This window comes from Microcebus murinus, chromosome 1, assembly GCF_040939455.1.
Source record: "Microcebus murinus isolate Inina chromosome 1, M.murinus_Inina_mat1.0, whole genome shotgun sequence".
Classification (NCBI taxonomy): Eukaryota; Metazoa; Chordata; class Mammalia; order Primates; family Cheirogaleidae; genus Microcebus; species Microcebus murinus.
The window spans coordinates 150988845-151006310 of record NC_134104.1 but is presented as its reverse complement, the minus strand read 5'-3'; the positions used below and the strand labels follow the sequence as shown (position 1 = coordinate 151006310).

Sequence of the window (17466 nt, the reverse complement as noted above, 5' to 3'; positions counted from 1 at the left end):
GCAATAGTCTTGTGCTCCTCGTCAGAGTGTCCTGAGTTCTCTCCTTCCAACATCAACTGGGAGTGTGTGAATTTGTGTTGGACTTACCATCTCTCTGAATCTCTGATGCTCAGTCTCTATAAAATGTGGCAGAGTTGTGCCACCTACATGAGCTGATGTAAAAGAAAGCTCCTGGTATACTTTATTCAATGCATATTTCTTGATTGATGAAAGGCTTCAAAACCTCAATTTTCAGATGACTTCTTAATTATTCCCTGTTTATCTCATCCTGTCCTATACAGTGACAACTCCCAAATTTACATCTTCAGCTGTGATTTCCTCACCTAAATCCAGACTCCTATTCCAACCACCTGTTTGACATTTCCTCTTGGGTGTCTAATTGGCATTTTTAACTTAACACATCCAAAACAAAACTATCAATCCCTCTTCCTAACCCTGTTCCTTTCAGGATACTCCATTTCCAAAAGACATTCTTATGCTAGTTGCTCAGATCAATAACCATGGAGTATCATCCTTAATCAACATTCAACTCATTAGCAAATCATGCTGGCCAAGCCTTCAAAATATATGTAGAACCACTTCTCACCACCTCCATCACTTCTAAACTACTCCATGCCACCATCATTCCTCACCTGGAATATTGCAATAGCACCTTAAGTTCCCTGCTTCTACTGTTGCCCGCCTTCAGACTGTTCTCAACAGGGCAGCCAGTGCAAACTTGAAAAATGTAAGTCATGGAGTGAAATTTTCATGCAAGGTTGATTTTAGAATGACTAAGGAGAGAGAGTAAGGAATTCACAGAATTTACAGGAACATATTTCTTGACTCTTGTGTCACATAGCTAACAAGTCTTTGAATACGTGGCAGTGGGAAAAAGCTAGATCATATCATTCGTCTGTCCCCAAATCCTCCAGTTGCCAGCTCCTTACGTTATTCAGAGCAAATTCAAAGCCCTTATCATAGCCTACAAGGTCCTAAATGTGCATTATCCCCACCTCGCTCCAGAATCAAGACTTTTCCCTAAGAGGACACGCTCGAAACTGACTCGGGTAGGGCAAGGGCAATATACATAACCTAAACATTTGTATCCCCATAATATGCTGAAATAAAAAAGGAAAAAAAAGACTTTTGCTCCTAATGTTCTACTGATCGGCAGCACTCTTCCCCAGATAGCCACATGCTTCAGTGGCTCACTTCCTGTCTCTGCCTTCCCTGGCTGTCATCTATAAAATAGTCCTACCATCGTCTCCCTCCCTCCTCTTACTCACTACTACGTTCTAGGTTGTTTATTTATCATTGTCTCCTTTGACTTGAATATAATCCCAGTGGGACAGGGAGCTGATTTTCCTCTAGTGTAATCGCAGCGTCTAGCACAGTGACACAGTAGGCATCCGATAAGTATTTTCATATGCTGCCAATAAACCATAGCTGATCCTGGCTTTGAGATTGAAAGATGCAAGATCTGTGGGAGGAAAGTTGAGCTTGTTGCTCAGCAACGGGAGCTGGGATGTGACTTCAAGGAGTCTCAGTCCGTGGAAGGCAGCCTGGCCCGCCCAGTTGACTGGCTTCTTCTCTTCCCGCCCTAACGGAGCCCCTTCCCCAGATTCCACCCCTTCCAGGGCCCTCCCTTTGGCTGAAGTCGCCAAGCGCTGCCAGCCAATGGAAGGGCAAAGCCCGGGCGGGAGGCGGGGCCAGAGCGCTCGCGCACTCGCTGCGCCTCCGAGCGGGCGGGGGGACTCCAGCCCGGGGGCACAGAGACGCGGAGCCCTCCCGAAGCCTAGAAGGGCCGAGGGTCAGGTCAGGATGGGAGTTAGTAGTGAGTCGCTGACGCAGTTCCTTCTCTGCTTTGTTCCAAGATGTGGGTCCGGCGCGTTCGGTGAGGGGTGCGCGGCAGCCTGGCGTGGGGGTCGGGCCAGGTTCCGGGAGTGTGGGGGGCGCACAGGCCGGGAGCCAGGCCTCCTCTGCGGCTGTCCGCTGTTGAGACTGGCGCGGCAGCCAAGGGGTCGTTGCGGGCCTCCCCTCTTGCTCAGCGCTGCCCCTTTGTCTAGGGTCAGGTCTCCAACTCCTCACAGCTGCTCTCTCCGACCAGGCTGGCGTGGTAACAGAACTGTGTCATCCCTGCTCCTAGCGGGTGGGCTGTCCAGGTGATTCAGGCCCCGCCCAAACTCTCAGAGGACCCCACAGCTCCTGAGTTTTAGACTCAGACCACCAGCTCAACCACTGTTACCAGTGAGGAAACTGGGATCCAAAGAGGAGGGCAGCGTCTTGCCCAAGGTTACTCATTCATTCATTTATCTATTTATTCAACAAATATTTATCGAGCACCAGTCCAGTAGTGTGCTAGGTCCTGGGATTACAGTTGTGTGTAAGGCAGAACTAAATTCTGGTAGGGAAGAAATGGAACAAGCTTGAAGGGTGGGTGAGGGAGGGAAACACAAAACATATTTTGAGGACTGGTAATCCTAAGAAATGGGTAATCAGAAAAAAACATTCATTTTCTAGTGCTCCTTTCAGAAATAAGCCTTATTTTTTTCCTGTCTCTCTGAAGACACTTGACTCAGGAAAGTTCCCCTCTTGTCACCCTTTGCAAAAACTTTCTGTGGAAAGCAGGGTTGCAGAGAACGTCTGAATTGGAATGCATCTTGCAGTTAGAGGCTTTTAGATATCAACAGAACAGGTGAAAAGGACTTTTGTGGTGTGATAGAATGAGGATTTCTTTCAGACACTGAAGGCTTGTCACTCACTAGTATGATTTTGGGCAAGTCATTCAATACTTGGGAACCGCATTTCCTCATCTTTAAAACGGAAATGATCCTCCTTGTTGCCCACAGTTCTGTAGCAATGGAAGCTACCCAAGGATGAGACAGTGCCCTGAGTGTCCACCTGGAGTTAAGGTCTCAGAGAATGCAATCATTTATATCTGTTTACAGTGATTCAAGACCCCATTAGGAACTTCTTAACTGAACTCAAGGAACAACAGAGCAGGCAAGATCTGTGCTGGACAGATCCTTTGGATTGAGGCTACTGCACACAGGAGTGTGGGTGAGTCATCCTCTTCTCTCCTGGGCAGTTGTGACCTAGATTGTGAAGTTAGTCTGGGAACAGGAATCCTGCCTGATAAAGGATTTGTGCCGGGCATTGTGTGGCATGCACAGGGGAATATCATGGGTCCTTTTTTCCGGGGGCTTAGAGCTTAATGTGTACGTGGGAGGATAGGGGACATAGACATACACACAAGGCATTCTAGTATAAGGCAAACTCTATATTATAAATTTGTTATGGTTTTTTTCTCAAGTTTAGAAATTTTTATATGTCAGATATATTAGCTTTTCCATCATAATGTTAGCCTTTGTTTTATGCTTGAGGCTTAGGCCTTTCCCTGAGAGCAAGTAGTCCCTTTATATTTTCTTCTAGTTCTTATTTTTCCTTTCAATTTTTACATTTAACTCATTTGTCTTTTGAATTTATTTTCAGGTATTTTCTCTTATTTCTTACTCCATTGCAGTTAATCAATAACCAAGGACCATTGCTCAGAGGAACCTGAACAGGCAGGTGATGCTGGCAGATTAAAGGAATACGGCCTTCTGGGTAAAGCCTGTCTTCCCACCACCCCTCTCTCTGTTTCTGTCTCTTTCTGGGAATAGGACTATGCCCCTTTGTGGGTTCTTCACAGCCTGAAATGGATAGTGATCCTGGGATCAGAGTACTTATCTACCAGTCTCAGAGATTTATGGGTTGGAGATCTGTGGGGTTTTATTGGTCCTCATCCATTTGCAAGCTGTCTGAGGTTGTGCTTTTGTGCACAGTTGCTTAGACATCCCTAGTGTCCTGCTGGTCCCGTGACCTTATCTTTACCCCCTCCAAACTTCTTTAACCAAGACCCCACCTCCTTAGTGCCTGGGAATTCTTCGAGGATTTCTGAGGGAATTTCCCATCCAGTCAGGCAGAGGGCAGCAAATAGTTAAGTTTTCTTTTGATCAAACTCTCCTCAAACTTGTCTTGTCCTCCCTGTCTACTCTTGCCTCCCCATCAGGCCCTCCAGAACTGCCCTGGGCTTCCTCACAGGACACCCCTGAGCATTTTTTGTTCTCCCTACCTGCCACTTCTAACCCAAGTCTCTTTCTCAATAAGCTTATGCATTTTCATGACTTCCTCTGTCCTCTGTCTTATCATTCTCAAATTTGCATTCCTGGTATATTCTTCCTCCCCTTGTCTAAAGTGTTTTCCCATGTCCCCGTCTTGTTTAGTGACACTACCATTCTTGATACTCAGACATGGATCTAATGACCTTGGATTGTTCTATATTCTAGTGTATATATTCCATTCCTCTATATCCAGTGTGATGTATGTAGATACTTTCTGAAAAATAACTGGATTTCATTGTGCTCTGTCCTGTTAAGACTAAGGTCTTCCTAGCTTATTTATTTGTTCATTCATTCAACAGACATTTATTTACGGGGCACCTACAAAGTGCCAGGCCCTGTAATGGTTACCCATACTGCATTCCTAAAGTTGTCTCCCAACCTATTTCCCTTTCTCTTTTCTTTTCCCTCTGATCCATCTGGGCTAATCTTCCTAAAGGATTATTTTCCTAATTTCACTTTTGGGTACGGTAATACAAAATTTATTGTCCAAACTGGTGTATTTTGTGAGTTAAAGGGGGCACTATAAAATATGGTTCTGGGATAGCAGCACTGTTCTGGGAAAACCAGGCTATATGATTATCCTACTTCTAGGTGGCATATCTTAGATTCTTTTCTTTTTATTTCCCTCAATTTACTCCCCATAAGATACCCCAGCTGCATCTCTCCTCTGTTTTCCACTTCATGAAGTTGGGGGAAACATGAATGTTCTGGGAGGTGGCAGAGGAAGGAGGTATACGAACTAGAGGAAGTGAATGGTAGTGCTTGAAAAACTGTATTGACAAGTGAGAAAGAGAAGGGAAGTAACAAGATAGGAGAATAGCAAGGTGGAAAAAAGAATGTAGGGTGGGGAAAAGAAAATTAAGGGTTGATTTTACTCTTCTGTTTAGAACTTATTTCCTTGGCGAGGCCGGTGGCTCACGCCTATAATCCTAGCACTCTGGGAGCTGAGGTGGGAGGATTGCTTGAGCTCAGGAGTTGGAGAACAGCCTGAGCAAGAGTAAGACCCTGTCTCTACTATAAATACAAAAAAATTAACCAAACAACTAAAAATAGAAAAAATTTAGCAGGGCATGGTGGCACGTGCCTATAGTCCCAGCTACATAGGAGGCTGAGGCTGGAGGATCGCTTGAGCTCAGGAGGTTGCTATGAGCTAGGCTGACACCACGGCACTCTAGCCTGGGCAACAGAGTGAAACTCTGTCTTAAAAAAACAAACAAACAAAAACTTGTTTCCTGTGACATTAGTCTGTATCTGTATTGTTTGTCTTATAATTTCATTGTTCTGGCTGGAATCACTTCAGCCAACTTGATTCTTTCATTTCTTCATTTGTTCATTCAACAACAACAAAAAGTCTTGAGTGCTTATGATGTGCCTAGAACTGTTGTAGGTGCTAGGAATATTGTGGTGAACAAGATGGAGACAATCCTTGCCCACATTAAGCTTACATTATAGTGTAATCTCCTACTTATTTTTAGGTATGGCAGTCCTGTGCCACCTTACTTTGAGAAAAGAATTACTGCTTATTCTCTGGGGCTCAGCCTAAGTTCTGCCTTTTTAAAGCCCTTTCTCCAGCATGCAAGTCCTGGTAATTGCTCACTCCCTCTCCTAGTCCCCTTCATCTCCTATTTGGATAGTTTATAAATTATAAATTTGCTCTCTTGTTCCTTTGCCATACTACTCCACTGTTACCTCCTTAAAGGGAGGTATGATATTTCATGCTTGTATTAGTCTGCTGGGCCTACCATAACATACCATATATCATTTAAAAAGGGGGAAAAATTAGGGGAAAAAACATAATACCATAGACTAACTGGCTTAAACAATAGAAATTTATTTTCTCATGGTTCTGGAGGTGAGAATATGCAGGCAACTGGCCAATGTGGTTTCTGGTGAGAAATCTCATCCTAGTTTATAGAAGGCCACCTTCTTGCTATGTATTCACATAGCCTTTGTACATGTGCATGCAGGGAGAGAAAGCACGCATGTGAGAGTTTTCTTATGCCTCTTCTTATAAGGACACTAATCCTGTTGGATCAGGGCCCACCTTTATGAACTTATTTAACCTTAATTACCTCCTTAGAAGGTCCATCTCTAACTACAGTCACATTGGGGGTTAGGGCTTCAACATAAGAATTTTAAAGAGACAAAAACATTCAGTCCCTAATAATACTGCTTTAAATTTTCCCTGTGTTGGACCCAGAACAGTGATATGTACAGAGTAGCATGTGCTCAGTAATTATTAGTTTAAGAAATGTACAAAGAGGCCAGGTGCGGTGGCTCAGGCCTGCAATCCTAGCACTCTGGGAGGCCGAGGCAGGTGGGTTGCTTGAGGTTAGGAGTTCGAAACCAGCCTGATCAGGGAGTGAGACCCTGTTTCTACTAAAAATAGAAAAATGAGCCGGACACAGTGGTCCTGTAGTCCCACTACATGTCTGTAGTCCCAGCTACTTGGGAGGATGAGGCAGGAGGATCACTTGAGCCCAGGAGTTTTAGATTGCAATGAGCTATGATGATGCCACTACACTCTACTAGGGGTGACAGAATGAGACTCTGTCAAAAAAAAAAAAAAATAGAAATTGTGAAGAAAAGTTTCAGAGAAGTTTAGAAATGGAAATGAAAATTAGAAAAAACTATCAACTTTTTCACAGAACTTTGGAGGTGAGTTTACTTGCTATCCTGTCCTGCTCTCCTCTGTGGTCCCCTGGCTTCTCACTGAGTTTTCTCCACCTGCGTCATCCCATATGATTAGAGAGGCCACGGTCACTTGATGTGAGTGAGCTCAGGATCCTGGCAAGTATCCACCCTTTCCCACCATTCTCTCTGCCTACCCTTCATATCTGGGGCATGAACTTGTGTATATGCCTGTGAATAGAGTCAGAGTTCTGAGATACGAACTCCAGCCTTTGCAGTTCTCTTCTTGTTGATCTTGAGCATTCACCATTGGGTATGTCCCTCCTCTGGAAAATGTGACTCAGTTTATCAGAAAGCTAGGAGACAATGGAAATTGGTCAGACTTTTTTGAAAAGTGATAGGCAGAACTATAAAGCAGTTTTACTCCTTCTGACCCAGTAACTCACTTGTGGAACTTTTATCCTAGGAATATATTTCAGTAGAAAGGAAACTTTATATGTCTGAAGAGATTGTGATAGCATTATTGATAGTGGTTGAATCTTAGAGAACAGAAATGTCTAACATTAGCATAATGGTCAGCAAACTATAAGGAATACAATTATATTACATAGCTATAATATGATCATATGAAGATTAACTAGTGATGTGGAAACATACTTATAAAAAATTAAGTGAGGAGAATTAGGGAGATATTAGTCAAAGGACACAAAATTTCTATTGAACAGGAAGAATAAGTTCAGGAAATCTATTGTACAATATGGTGATTATGGTTAATAAAAACGTATTTGTACTTGAAAACTGCTGAGAGTGTAAATTTTAAGTGTTCTCACCACAAAAAATAAGTATGTGAGGTAATGGATGTGTTAATTAGCTTGATTTAACCATTCCACAATGTAAACATATATCTAAATATGTTTTATATCATAAATATATACAGTTTTTTCTCAAATAAATAAGTGAAATTAAGTGGAAGAAGGATGTGAATTATATCTACCATATATTTAATTATCTAACAATATGCATATGTACAAGTCTGAAAAGGAACATGGTAAAAGAAAAATTAGTCATATGTTAGTATCCTGGTGTTATCTTTTGGTTTTCTTTTATAACCCAATCTCTTCTGAGATCTGCCAGGGTTATCTGTGTATTTAGAGTTTCATGTCAAACCAGGTGGAAAATTCCTACTTATTCTTGACATTTGGTTTCATGTACCAGCCCCTCTTGGTTGTGCTATCCATTACTCTCACCCTTTTGCCATGCTTAGATACTTTACTATTATGCCATGCAAGGTCCTATGAGAGCTTATTCTGCCATACTTTAAGTATTCCTCTTTCCCAATTTAGCCTCTCAAGTTCATTAGCAGACTCAAGTCTGTCAGAGTGATAACATAGTGAAAAGCAGGTGGATGAAACTAGCATGTAAAGCTGGATCCAGCTACAGACCAGCCCATGTGAAGTAGGCTGTGATGTGACTAAGCTCCAATTTTGGAAGAATTGTGGCAACACTTATCAAGACAGGGCTTACACACTGGGATGTAGACTGGGGCCTAGTATTTGGACCTAGAACAAAAGATGTAATCTTAGTCACACCCTAAGACTGGTCCCCAACCCCCAGGCCACAGCCCATTACCAGTCTGTGGCCTGTTAGGAAATGGGCCTTGCATAGCCACTTGAGTTCCATACTACACCCTCCCCACCCCCACCCACAACACCTCTATTCCCCCATCCCTAGTCCGTGGAAAAATTGCCTTCCATGAAACTGGTCCTTGGTGCCAAAAAGGTCAGACACTGCTGCCCTAAGACAGAATCCCTGTTGCTATGTTATAAAACAATTTTTGAGCACCTGTTATGTACTAGCCTTTATAACACTAGTCCTAGGGGAATAGGTGAGCAAGAAGTAAAAGCCAAACTCATCTGAAGTTTAGTCATTTGAGCTGCTGAACTAATCTTCTTTCAGTTTACTTATTTTAGGACCAGACTATAGGTTTTTTTCTTTTACTTTTTCTTTTTTTCTGAGACACTCTCACTCTGCCACCCTGGATAGAGTGCAGTGGTATCATCATAGCTCACTGCAACCTCAAACTTCTGGGCTCAAGCAATCCTCCTGCCTCAGCCTCCCGAGTAGCTAGGACTACAGGCATATGCCACCACACCTGGCTTATTTTTCTATTTTAGTAGAGACAGGGTCTTGCTCTTGCTTAGGTTGGTTTTGAACTCTTGACCTCAAACAATCCTTCCACTTCAGCCTCCCAGAGTGCTAGGATTGCAGGTGTGAGCCACCACACCTGGTCCTAGATTATAGTTGAGCCTGCCATTAGGAGTTAGATGGCTCCAATTCTGGGTGTAGAGGATAAGGCAGGAAGAAGCTAGGGTGGATTTTATTTTAATTCATTGCTTATTTTGATGCTAAAACTTTTGGGCTTCTCTCAGCCATTGGCTTTCCATAAACCTTTACCTAGGCCTCTATGTCTAACTGCATTTTTCTCTTCTATTTGATCAGTTCCCCTACCTTTGAACACTTATCCTTCCATATGAGACCTTGTGGTCTACTCATCATGTCCTTGGATAATTCTCCTTTCTCTAGGACAGAGAACAGGCAACATGTACATTTTCTATTTCTTCTGTCAGGTGGTGAAACTGGGACTGAGATGTTGGTTCCAAAGCATCATTCCTGAAAAGTCAGAATTGTATTATATTCTTTCTTTCAGGAGAATTCCACAGAGAATTTTTCCAAGGAAGTCAAAATTGAGAAAGCTCCTCTGAAGGGAAAGAGAAGACTAGAGAGGCCACTGGAATGCTCCAAGCAGGAGAAAATGAGGAGAAAGACGAGAAACTTCAAACATAAGACAGTTAAAGACAATAAAGCACTTACAGATGTGAGTGACCAAGAATCTGAAAAAGACAGTAGCCAGTGTTGTGACCCTACAACAAACACAAGAGTTCAGGCTGAAAAGAGACAGTATGTATGCACGGAGTGTGGGAAAGCCTTTAGTCAGAGTGCAAACCTCACAGTACATGAGCGAATCCACACAGGAGAGAAACCCTATAAGTGTAAGGAATGTGGAAAAGCCTTCAGTCATAGTTCCAACCTTGTTGTTCATCAGAGAATCCACACTGGACTGAAGCCCTACACATGCAGTGAATGTGGGAAGTCTTTCAGTGGTAAGTCACACCTCATTAGGCACCAGGGAATCCACAGCGGGGAGAAAACCTATGAATGTAAAGAATGTGGGAAAGCCTTTAGTCGGAGTTCAGGCCTTATATCACATCACAGAGTTCACACTGGGGAGAAGCCCTACACTTGCATTGAGTGCGGGAAAGCCTTTAGCCGTAGTTCAAACCTTACTCAACATCAGAGAATGCACAAAGGAAAAAAAGTTTACAAATGTAAAGAGTGTGGGAAAACATGTGGTTCTAATACAAAGATTATGGACCATCAGAGAATTCACACTGGAGAGAAGCCCTACGAATGTGATGAGTGTGGAAAAGCTTTCATCTTAAGGAAGACCCTGAATGAACACCAGAGACTTCATCGTAGAGAGAAACCTTACAAATGTAATGAATGTGGAAAAGCTTTTACTTCTAATCGAAACCTCATTGATCATCAGAGAGTTCACACTGGAGAGAAACCCTACAAATGTAACGAGTGTGGGAAAACCTTCAGACAGACTTCTCAAGTTATTCTACATTTGAGAACCCACACTAAGGAGAAACCCTATAAATGTACCGAGTGTGGGAAAGCGTATCGGTATAGCTCACAGCTTATTCAACACCAGAGAAAACATAATGAGGAGAAAGAAACCTCATAAATAACAAATATTGTTGGTTATATGGCTAACTGCTACACTTCTGAAAAGCAATTTTTAAGTATCATTAACCTTAATTCTACTTCTATGAATCCATACATGGAAAATAATCAGAAGTAGACAACGATTAACAAAAGGGATATTCATGCCAGCATCATATATATCTAAAAGAAGAAAACTACATTTTCAACAGAATGGGGTTTAAGTGAATGATGGTCTATCTATATGATGGTTTTGCAGCCATCATACATTTTAAAAGAATATTTAATGACATGGAGAAATGATCTGAATAAAATGGAATATAAAAGAAAGAAAAAGCAATAGAATACAATCCAAATTTTAAAAATATTCATAGGAAAAAATGGGAATGAAGTAAACAAAACCAAAATGTGACCAGTGATTATCTCTGGGTGATAGGGCTATAGGTGATTTCTATTTTCCTCAGTATACTTTTCTATGCTTTCTAGATTTTCTACAATGAGAATGTACTACTTTTATATTCAGGAAAATATAGTATTTTTTAAATGCAGTGAGTACATGCTCATTTTCACTCAACAGTATTATGAAAGGTACATAGTACATAGAGTCCAATTTCCTGGGATTACACCCTAACACTGGTGCTTAGCAGCAGTGGAAGGATGAAAAAGTCACTTCGTATTAGAGCATATTTCCTGTTTAGTAATATAAATACCAATCCTTTGTCTTTTACAGTTTTAAGATAAGCTGACTTTAGAGTTGTCAGCAAAGTATATAATATCACTGTTAGGTTAAGAGAAAACAGCAAAAATTTATGGAATCCTCCTTTCCCACAGTTGTGGAAGGATCTGCAGATGATGGAGTACTACCTAGGCTCCATCTTTTCAATATATGTCTAGACAACCAGGAAAAAACCGAAATTGAAACAATTGTAGGCTCAAAAACTTTAGAGAGATATGGTCACCATTAATATAAAACTAGTGGAAGACTCTATCTTCACATATTACGTAGAGATTAGTGTCCAAAAGTTTATTCTGGGGTCAGAGAGATCTGTGTTCTAATCCCAGGTCTACCATGTACTAGCTTGTCAATTTTGAACAAGTCACTTAACTGCTCTGAGTCTCAGACTTACCTGTAAAAAGGGAACAGTCACCTACCTCACAGGGTTGTTGTATTAAATGAGATAATGCATGTAATATGTGGCAAGCCTGGCACATGGTAAATAATAATAGCTTAAATTTAGGACATTGGAGCAGTGTTTTTCTTAACAGTTTAGAGAGAGTGATTCAAGAGAAGTTTTGCCTAAGGTAGCACTTAGTATATTTTCAGGTGTAATGAACACAATACCAAGTACTAGTAGCCTAGACCATAAGAACATTGATCTTTGGCTTAATGGGAAGTCTAAAGGTAAGCAGTTCCATGTTTGGTTTTTCAACTCTGTGGTTCATCAAACTTCCATCTTAACTCCATTATTTTCAGCATCTTGTCTTCCACTTTTTGTAACTTCATGGTTGCAAGACAGTAGCCACAGCTGCAATCTTCTTTTCTTCACACAACTCCTTCAAAGTCAGGAAGTAAGGAAAGAAACTGAGGCTTTTCCACCTTTTTTTTTTTTTTTCTTTTATCATTGACAAAAATCTTTCCCAGACAAAAGGGGAAGGAGTGTTGAGCAATCAATACTACAGATGTTTACCAGCCCTCTGAGAAGGCCTTATTTAGCCCATCTTCAATTTTTAAAACTTTTTAAAGTCCTTAGCTCACAGTCCATTTGGGAACACTCAGGATATCCCCATTCTTAGCTACTCCTTTTCTATGTATACAGTGAATCCCTAAACCCAATGTCATTTGTCTTATGCAGATAGCGATTTATTATTTGAGGAATTATTGAGGGTATGTTATTTCATTTAATCCTTTCAACATGTGTGCAAGACAGTTGAATTTCAGTGAGGTTAAATAACTGGCTAGCAAGTGGTTGGAGCCAGGATTCGAGCTCAGATCTGACTTTGACATTCTTGCTTTCTTCACTATACCAAAGTGCCTCTGCCCTCCATAGTGGTTCTATATATGAGTGGGAGACCAGCTGGGGTTCTCCTGGGTAACCACCTCTATGAAAGATGATTGTATCTGGACAATTATTTGACCATGGTGTCATAAGGAAGATGCTACCAATCTCTGAATGAGATTTATGGCCTATTTCTATACCTCATGATTTCATTTTAAGAGTTATACATTTCTTTCTTGCTGTTCTGGAAAGAGAGAAGTGAAGGTTATATATTTATGTGAAAAATAATTGTTTGGTTTGTCCTATTTTGATAGGATAGTGGTTTACACATGATTTTGTGATATAATAGTCCTTCTTTGCATGGTTATTCAAAGCAGGGTCTGGAGGGCCAGGAGTAGACTTGCAGCATTCAGGGAATAGGGCTGTTAAATCATCCCTGAGCAAAGTTGTTGATGCTCCCTGTATTGCTAAGCAGATAATCTCCCAAAAAACCCCAAACTTTTAAAAATTAATGTGTCATAGTATCTGAAATGCTTTCTTCAGATAGGCTTTTTTTTTTTCATCTTAGAAGACTTTGTGATCTTCAAGAGTAAATATGTTAGGCCGGGCGCGGTGGCTCACGCCTGTAATCCTAGCTCTTGGGAGGCCGAGGCGGGCGGATTGCTCAAGGTCAGGAGTTCAAAACCAGCCTGAGCAAGAGCGAGACCCCGTCTCTACTATAAATAGAAAGAAATTAATTGGCCAATTGATATATATATATAAAAAAAAAAATTAGCCGGGCATGGTGGCGCATGCCTGTAGTCCCAGCTACTCGGGAGGCTGAGGCAGAAGGATCGCTTGAGCCCAGGAGTTTGAGGTTGCTGTGAGCTAGGCTGACGCCACGGCACTCACTCTAGCCTGGACAACAAAGCGAGACTCTGTCTCAAAAAAAAAAAAAAAAAAAAAAGAGTAAATATGTTCTAGGAAGGCTATCATGTCATCTCATACTCAGAGATCAGAATACAGGAGATCACATTTTTTGTGTCAGGCAAGCTAGGATTATAGTCGCTTGAGGAGACTTAACTCATTTCCTAGGCTGATACCTGCCTTAAGCTGCAGGAGTAAATATTGACAACAGGTCCTTGCATCCTTCAGATAAATCTTTTGCAATATAATGTTGACTGATCACCTACCTTCCTCTAGGAGTTTACCAGGACTACCAGCTATTATCTCAGTCAGAGTTTAAGCATGCATCCCTTACCATCCTTTCAAGTCCTTTCATGATACCCTTTGGAATTCAGGGACTTCTCTTTGAATGCGTTTTCTTCACCTTCTTGTTCTAATGGAAACCTGGCTGTTCCCTAAGGGCAGTGCTCAGTCTGCAGTCCCGCAATTAATAGTTTTTGTCTCCCCTAACCACTGTACCTCTCTGTTCTTCTCTGTTCTCCCTCAAAACTCCAGCTATTTTGACGTGTGTATCACTAGACTACAGTGGATTACCCTTCCTGTTTTTGTCATCTGCCCACCTCTTGAGCATTCACATTTTTTCACTTGTATTTTTGGTTCCTTGAATATTCCTGAGGAATATGAAGAGGCAATAATCTTGGTTGTGTAGAATTGATCCCATATGGAATAAAAATATATATGCTTTTTTTTAGTTTAGAGGAAAATGTTAAAATCTCATTTTATATAGCCTTGATTAAAGGCTTATATAAAAAGCAAAGAATTCTGCTTAGAGAGGAAAATAACTCCCTGGACTTAGAGATTTTTTTTTTTTTTTTTTTTTTTTTTTTTTTGTAGATGATATGTCCTGTGCTAGGTCTTACGTGGAAGAAAATTGAAACCAAAAAGAGCTTTAGGTAGCTGAGTAATTCTGTTGAATCTAAATCCCATAAGACTAAATTTCCTTGCAGCTTTGTATCCTCAGTGACTATAAAAAATGTTTTTTCCATTCAATATAAATAAAAAAGGATGCTCTTATTGTTAGATTGTTTTTAGTCACTAGATTGTCTTTAATCACCTCTGATGTTATAAAACTGGAGTTATAAAATTGTTTTTGCAGGAAATAGTGATAATTTATCCAATAAACATCTGCTGTTCTTATAAATATCAGTGATGTTTTACAATATTATTCTTATGTACTTCTTCCAGTCTATGCCAGAGACCTGGCTGAGTATGCTTCTGAACTTTTAGAGGAAGCCCTCAGACAAAATAGTTGAGCTATCATGGTATGTGCTTGAGATGGAAGGTTGTCAGGATGAGTAGAGCCATTGCCCTCTAGCTGCACAAAAATCAAGTGGATGGAGGCAACTGTGGTATACAGCACAACGGGCATCTTCAGGTAACAAGCAGAAGCCGCTTTTAATATCTGACTCAAAGAATTTTAGTGTTTCAGAATATGCCCTTCACCTTTGTGGTAATTACTACCATTATTTTTCCAATGGTAAAATATCTGCAAAATACCTGAGACTAGGAAGGGCTTCAATTACATTTTGTTCTATTCCCCAGACACCTCTAAGGCTAGGTGATACTAACTAGATTCGCTTTAGAACTACCACTTTGTGGCCTCTTTATATCAGAGTGTATTCAAGAGTCATGACCCTCTATAGAAAGTCTAGGAGGTACAAGCCAAGAGAGCAGGCCTCTCTGCCCCCCATCCTGCCAGATTATCAAAGAAGGATTAGAAGGATTCCCAGTGAACAGAGCATATCAATGCTGGTTTGCATTCACGTTGGCATGAATTGTCTAAGACCTGACCACAGCTAAAATATTCAGCAGGTTGAAGATCTTCTTCTCATTGGCTGTCCTGACTTTCCTCCCCTTTCTCCCTAACTGTGTCTTGCCTCCAGGCAAGTTGAGACAAGTTTGCTTGCTTCTGCGTATACAAAAACCTATATGTAGTCATGGAAAGAGCACTTGCCTTGGATTAAAAGCCGTACTCGTTATTAGGAAGGAAATTTTAAACAAATTACTTAACCTTACTCATCCATCATTTCCGTATTATTAAAATGTTGCACTATTATCTGTCTCAAAGGATTCATGTAAGGAGTAAATGAGATTAACCATGTGAAAGAGGCTGACACATAACAAGTAGTATTTATATTCTCTGTTTCTTCCTGATGTCCCAGCTGTGCTTCATAGTTCTAGTTTGAATTTTATATCTTTATTCAAGTTAAATGTTTTGTAGTTGCCAGTTATATACTGCTGAAAACTCGTGTGTGTGTGTGTGTGTGTGTGTGTGTGTGTGTGTGTGTGTGTGTGTGTGTTGGAGGTAGAGATAGAACAAGTACAACTGAGTAATTCTTGACACCAGCAAAGACCTCTACCAAGGGTCAGCAATCCTCTTCTGATCCATGATGGCATCACCAGCCTAGTAATAGAAGGCTAGTCTAGGGACAAACTTGGGACAACCTGAAGCTTTTCATTTTCATCTAGCCCTTTAGATAGCTTAGAGGAGGCCTAGAGCAGATCCCCCAGTATCTCACTTCCTTTCCCACTAGGGCCATAACAACTCCTTAACCCTTTCAGATCCTAAAGCTCCTATCAAAGCCATGGGCACCACAGCTCAGGTCCTCTGATTTTGTAATAATCCTTTACTACCAAATACTCCGTTTTCCCAGGCTGTCAGGATAGGCCTCCGATGAAGGCAAAAGGATGGACAATGGAATTTCTATCTCCCTCCAAATCACAGAGAGGATGGCTGTTTTATCTTTCCTCAAGCTTTCCAGTCTAGACTGGATTTACCCCTTGCTCCTCCCAGCCTGCTTGGCTTTTCAGAGGTGGCCTGTCCCCTTTTCCAGCTCTCCCTTCACTATGACTTCCTTGTTCCTACAAGATCCCTCTCTGTGGATTTAAGGTAAGTGGGGAAGATATTGTCCAAGAGGGACATCCATATATGGAATGGATCCTTCTAAGTGACACTGACCAGAATCTAACTATGGAGGCTCTTTAGTGCCTAGATACACTGTTCTATAACCAACACCCTGAGCTATATTTGGAGGAATCCATGTGTAATTGTTAACTTTATGTGTCTGTGTCTGCTCGATTGGGCCACTGTGTGCCTAGATATTTGGTTAAACATTATTCTGAGTGTGTTTATGAGGGTGTTTCTGGATGAGATTAACATTTGAATCTGTAGACTGGTTGTATTCCCTAACATAGGAGCGTCCCATCCAATCTGTTGGAGGCCTGAGTAGAAGAAAAAGGCTGAGTAAGGGAGAATTTACTCTCTCTGCCTGTCTTCTGGCTGGGATACTGGTCTTCTGTCCTTGGACTCAGACTAGGACTCAGACTGGAACTTACATCATTGGCTTTCTTGATTCCTGGGCCTTTGAGCTCAAACTGGAACTGTACCTTCACCTCTTCTGAGTCTCCAGCTTGCAGGTCTTGGGGATTTTCAGCTTTTGTTACATATATAGCATTGTGCAAGATCTTTGGTCATAGGTCAATCACATTCCAGTGTGCACTAAAAAGAACCCTGGTAGAGTGGGGTTTTATAGAAGGATGAGAAATACAATGTTTTCATTCAGACTGGGATTTCAGTTTTAGTTGATCAGTATTTCAAGGCCCATCTTAAACGATCACTCCTCTGCCTGCAGCCTCTTCTCAAATGCCTATTTCAAACTCATTTATTTCTTGTTTTCCTAGTTTTTTTTCACCTATACATTTGGAAATTCTAAATACCAGGAGTGTGTGTATATGTAAAACAGAGGCTATGTGTTGTATTTCACCACTATCCCAGTGCTCTAGGCCACTCTAAACAGCTTCCATATAGTTGCATCCTTTGTGGGTTTTTTTTGTTTTGTTTTGTTTTGAGACAGAGTCTCGCTTTTGTTGCCCAGGCTAGAGTGAGTGCCGTGGCATCAGCCTAGCTCACAGCAACCTCAATCTCCTGGGCTCAGGCAATCCTCCTGCCTCAGCCTCCCAAG

The 17466-nt window shown here is 41.3% G+C and overlaps 1 protein-coding gene across 2 annotated transcripts; it reads left to right on the top strand.

Moving 5' to 3' along the window:
* The first annotated feature begins 1738 nt into the window (after positions 1-1738).
* ZNF660 (zinc finger protein 660) lies at positions 1739-16228 on the top strand. Of its 2 annotated transcripts, none has more exons than XM_012770382.2 (4): positions 1739-1876; positions 2931-3042; positions 3506-3588; positions 9484-16228. In XM_012770382.2, exon 4 carries the CDS (start codon positions 9589-9591, stop codon positions 10582-10584), a length of 996 nt encoding a protein of 331 aa, XP_012625836.1. In that variant the 5' UTR covers positions 1739-1876; positions 2931-3042; positions 3506-3588; positions 9484-9588; the 3' UTR covers positions 10585-16228. The 2 variants fall into 2 exon arrangements, with proteins under 2 accessions (XP_012625836.1, XP_012625831.1); XM_012770377.2 differs by having other exon boundaries at positions 3475-3588.
* Positions 16229-17466: the final 1238 nt, after the last annotated feature.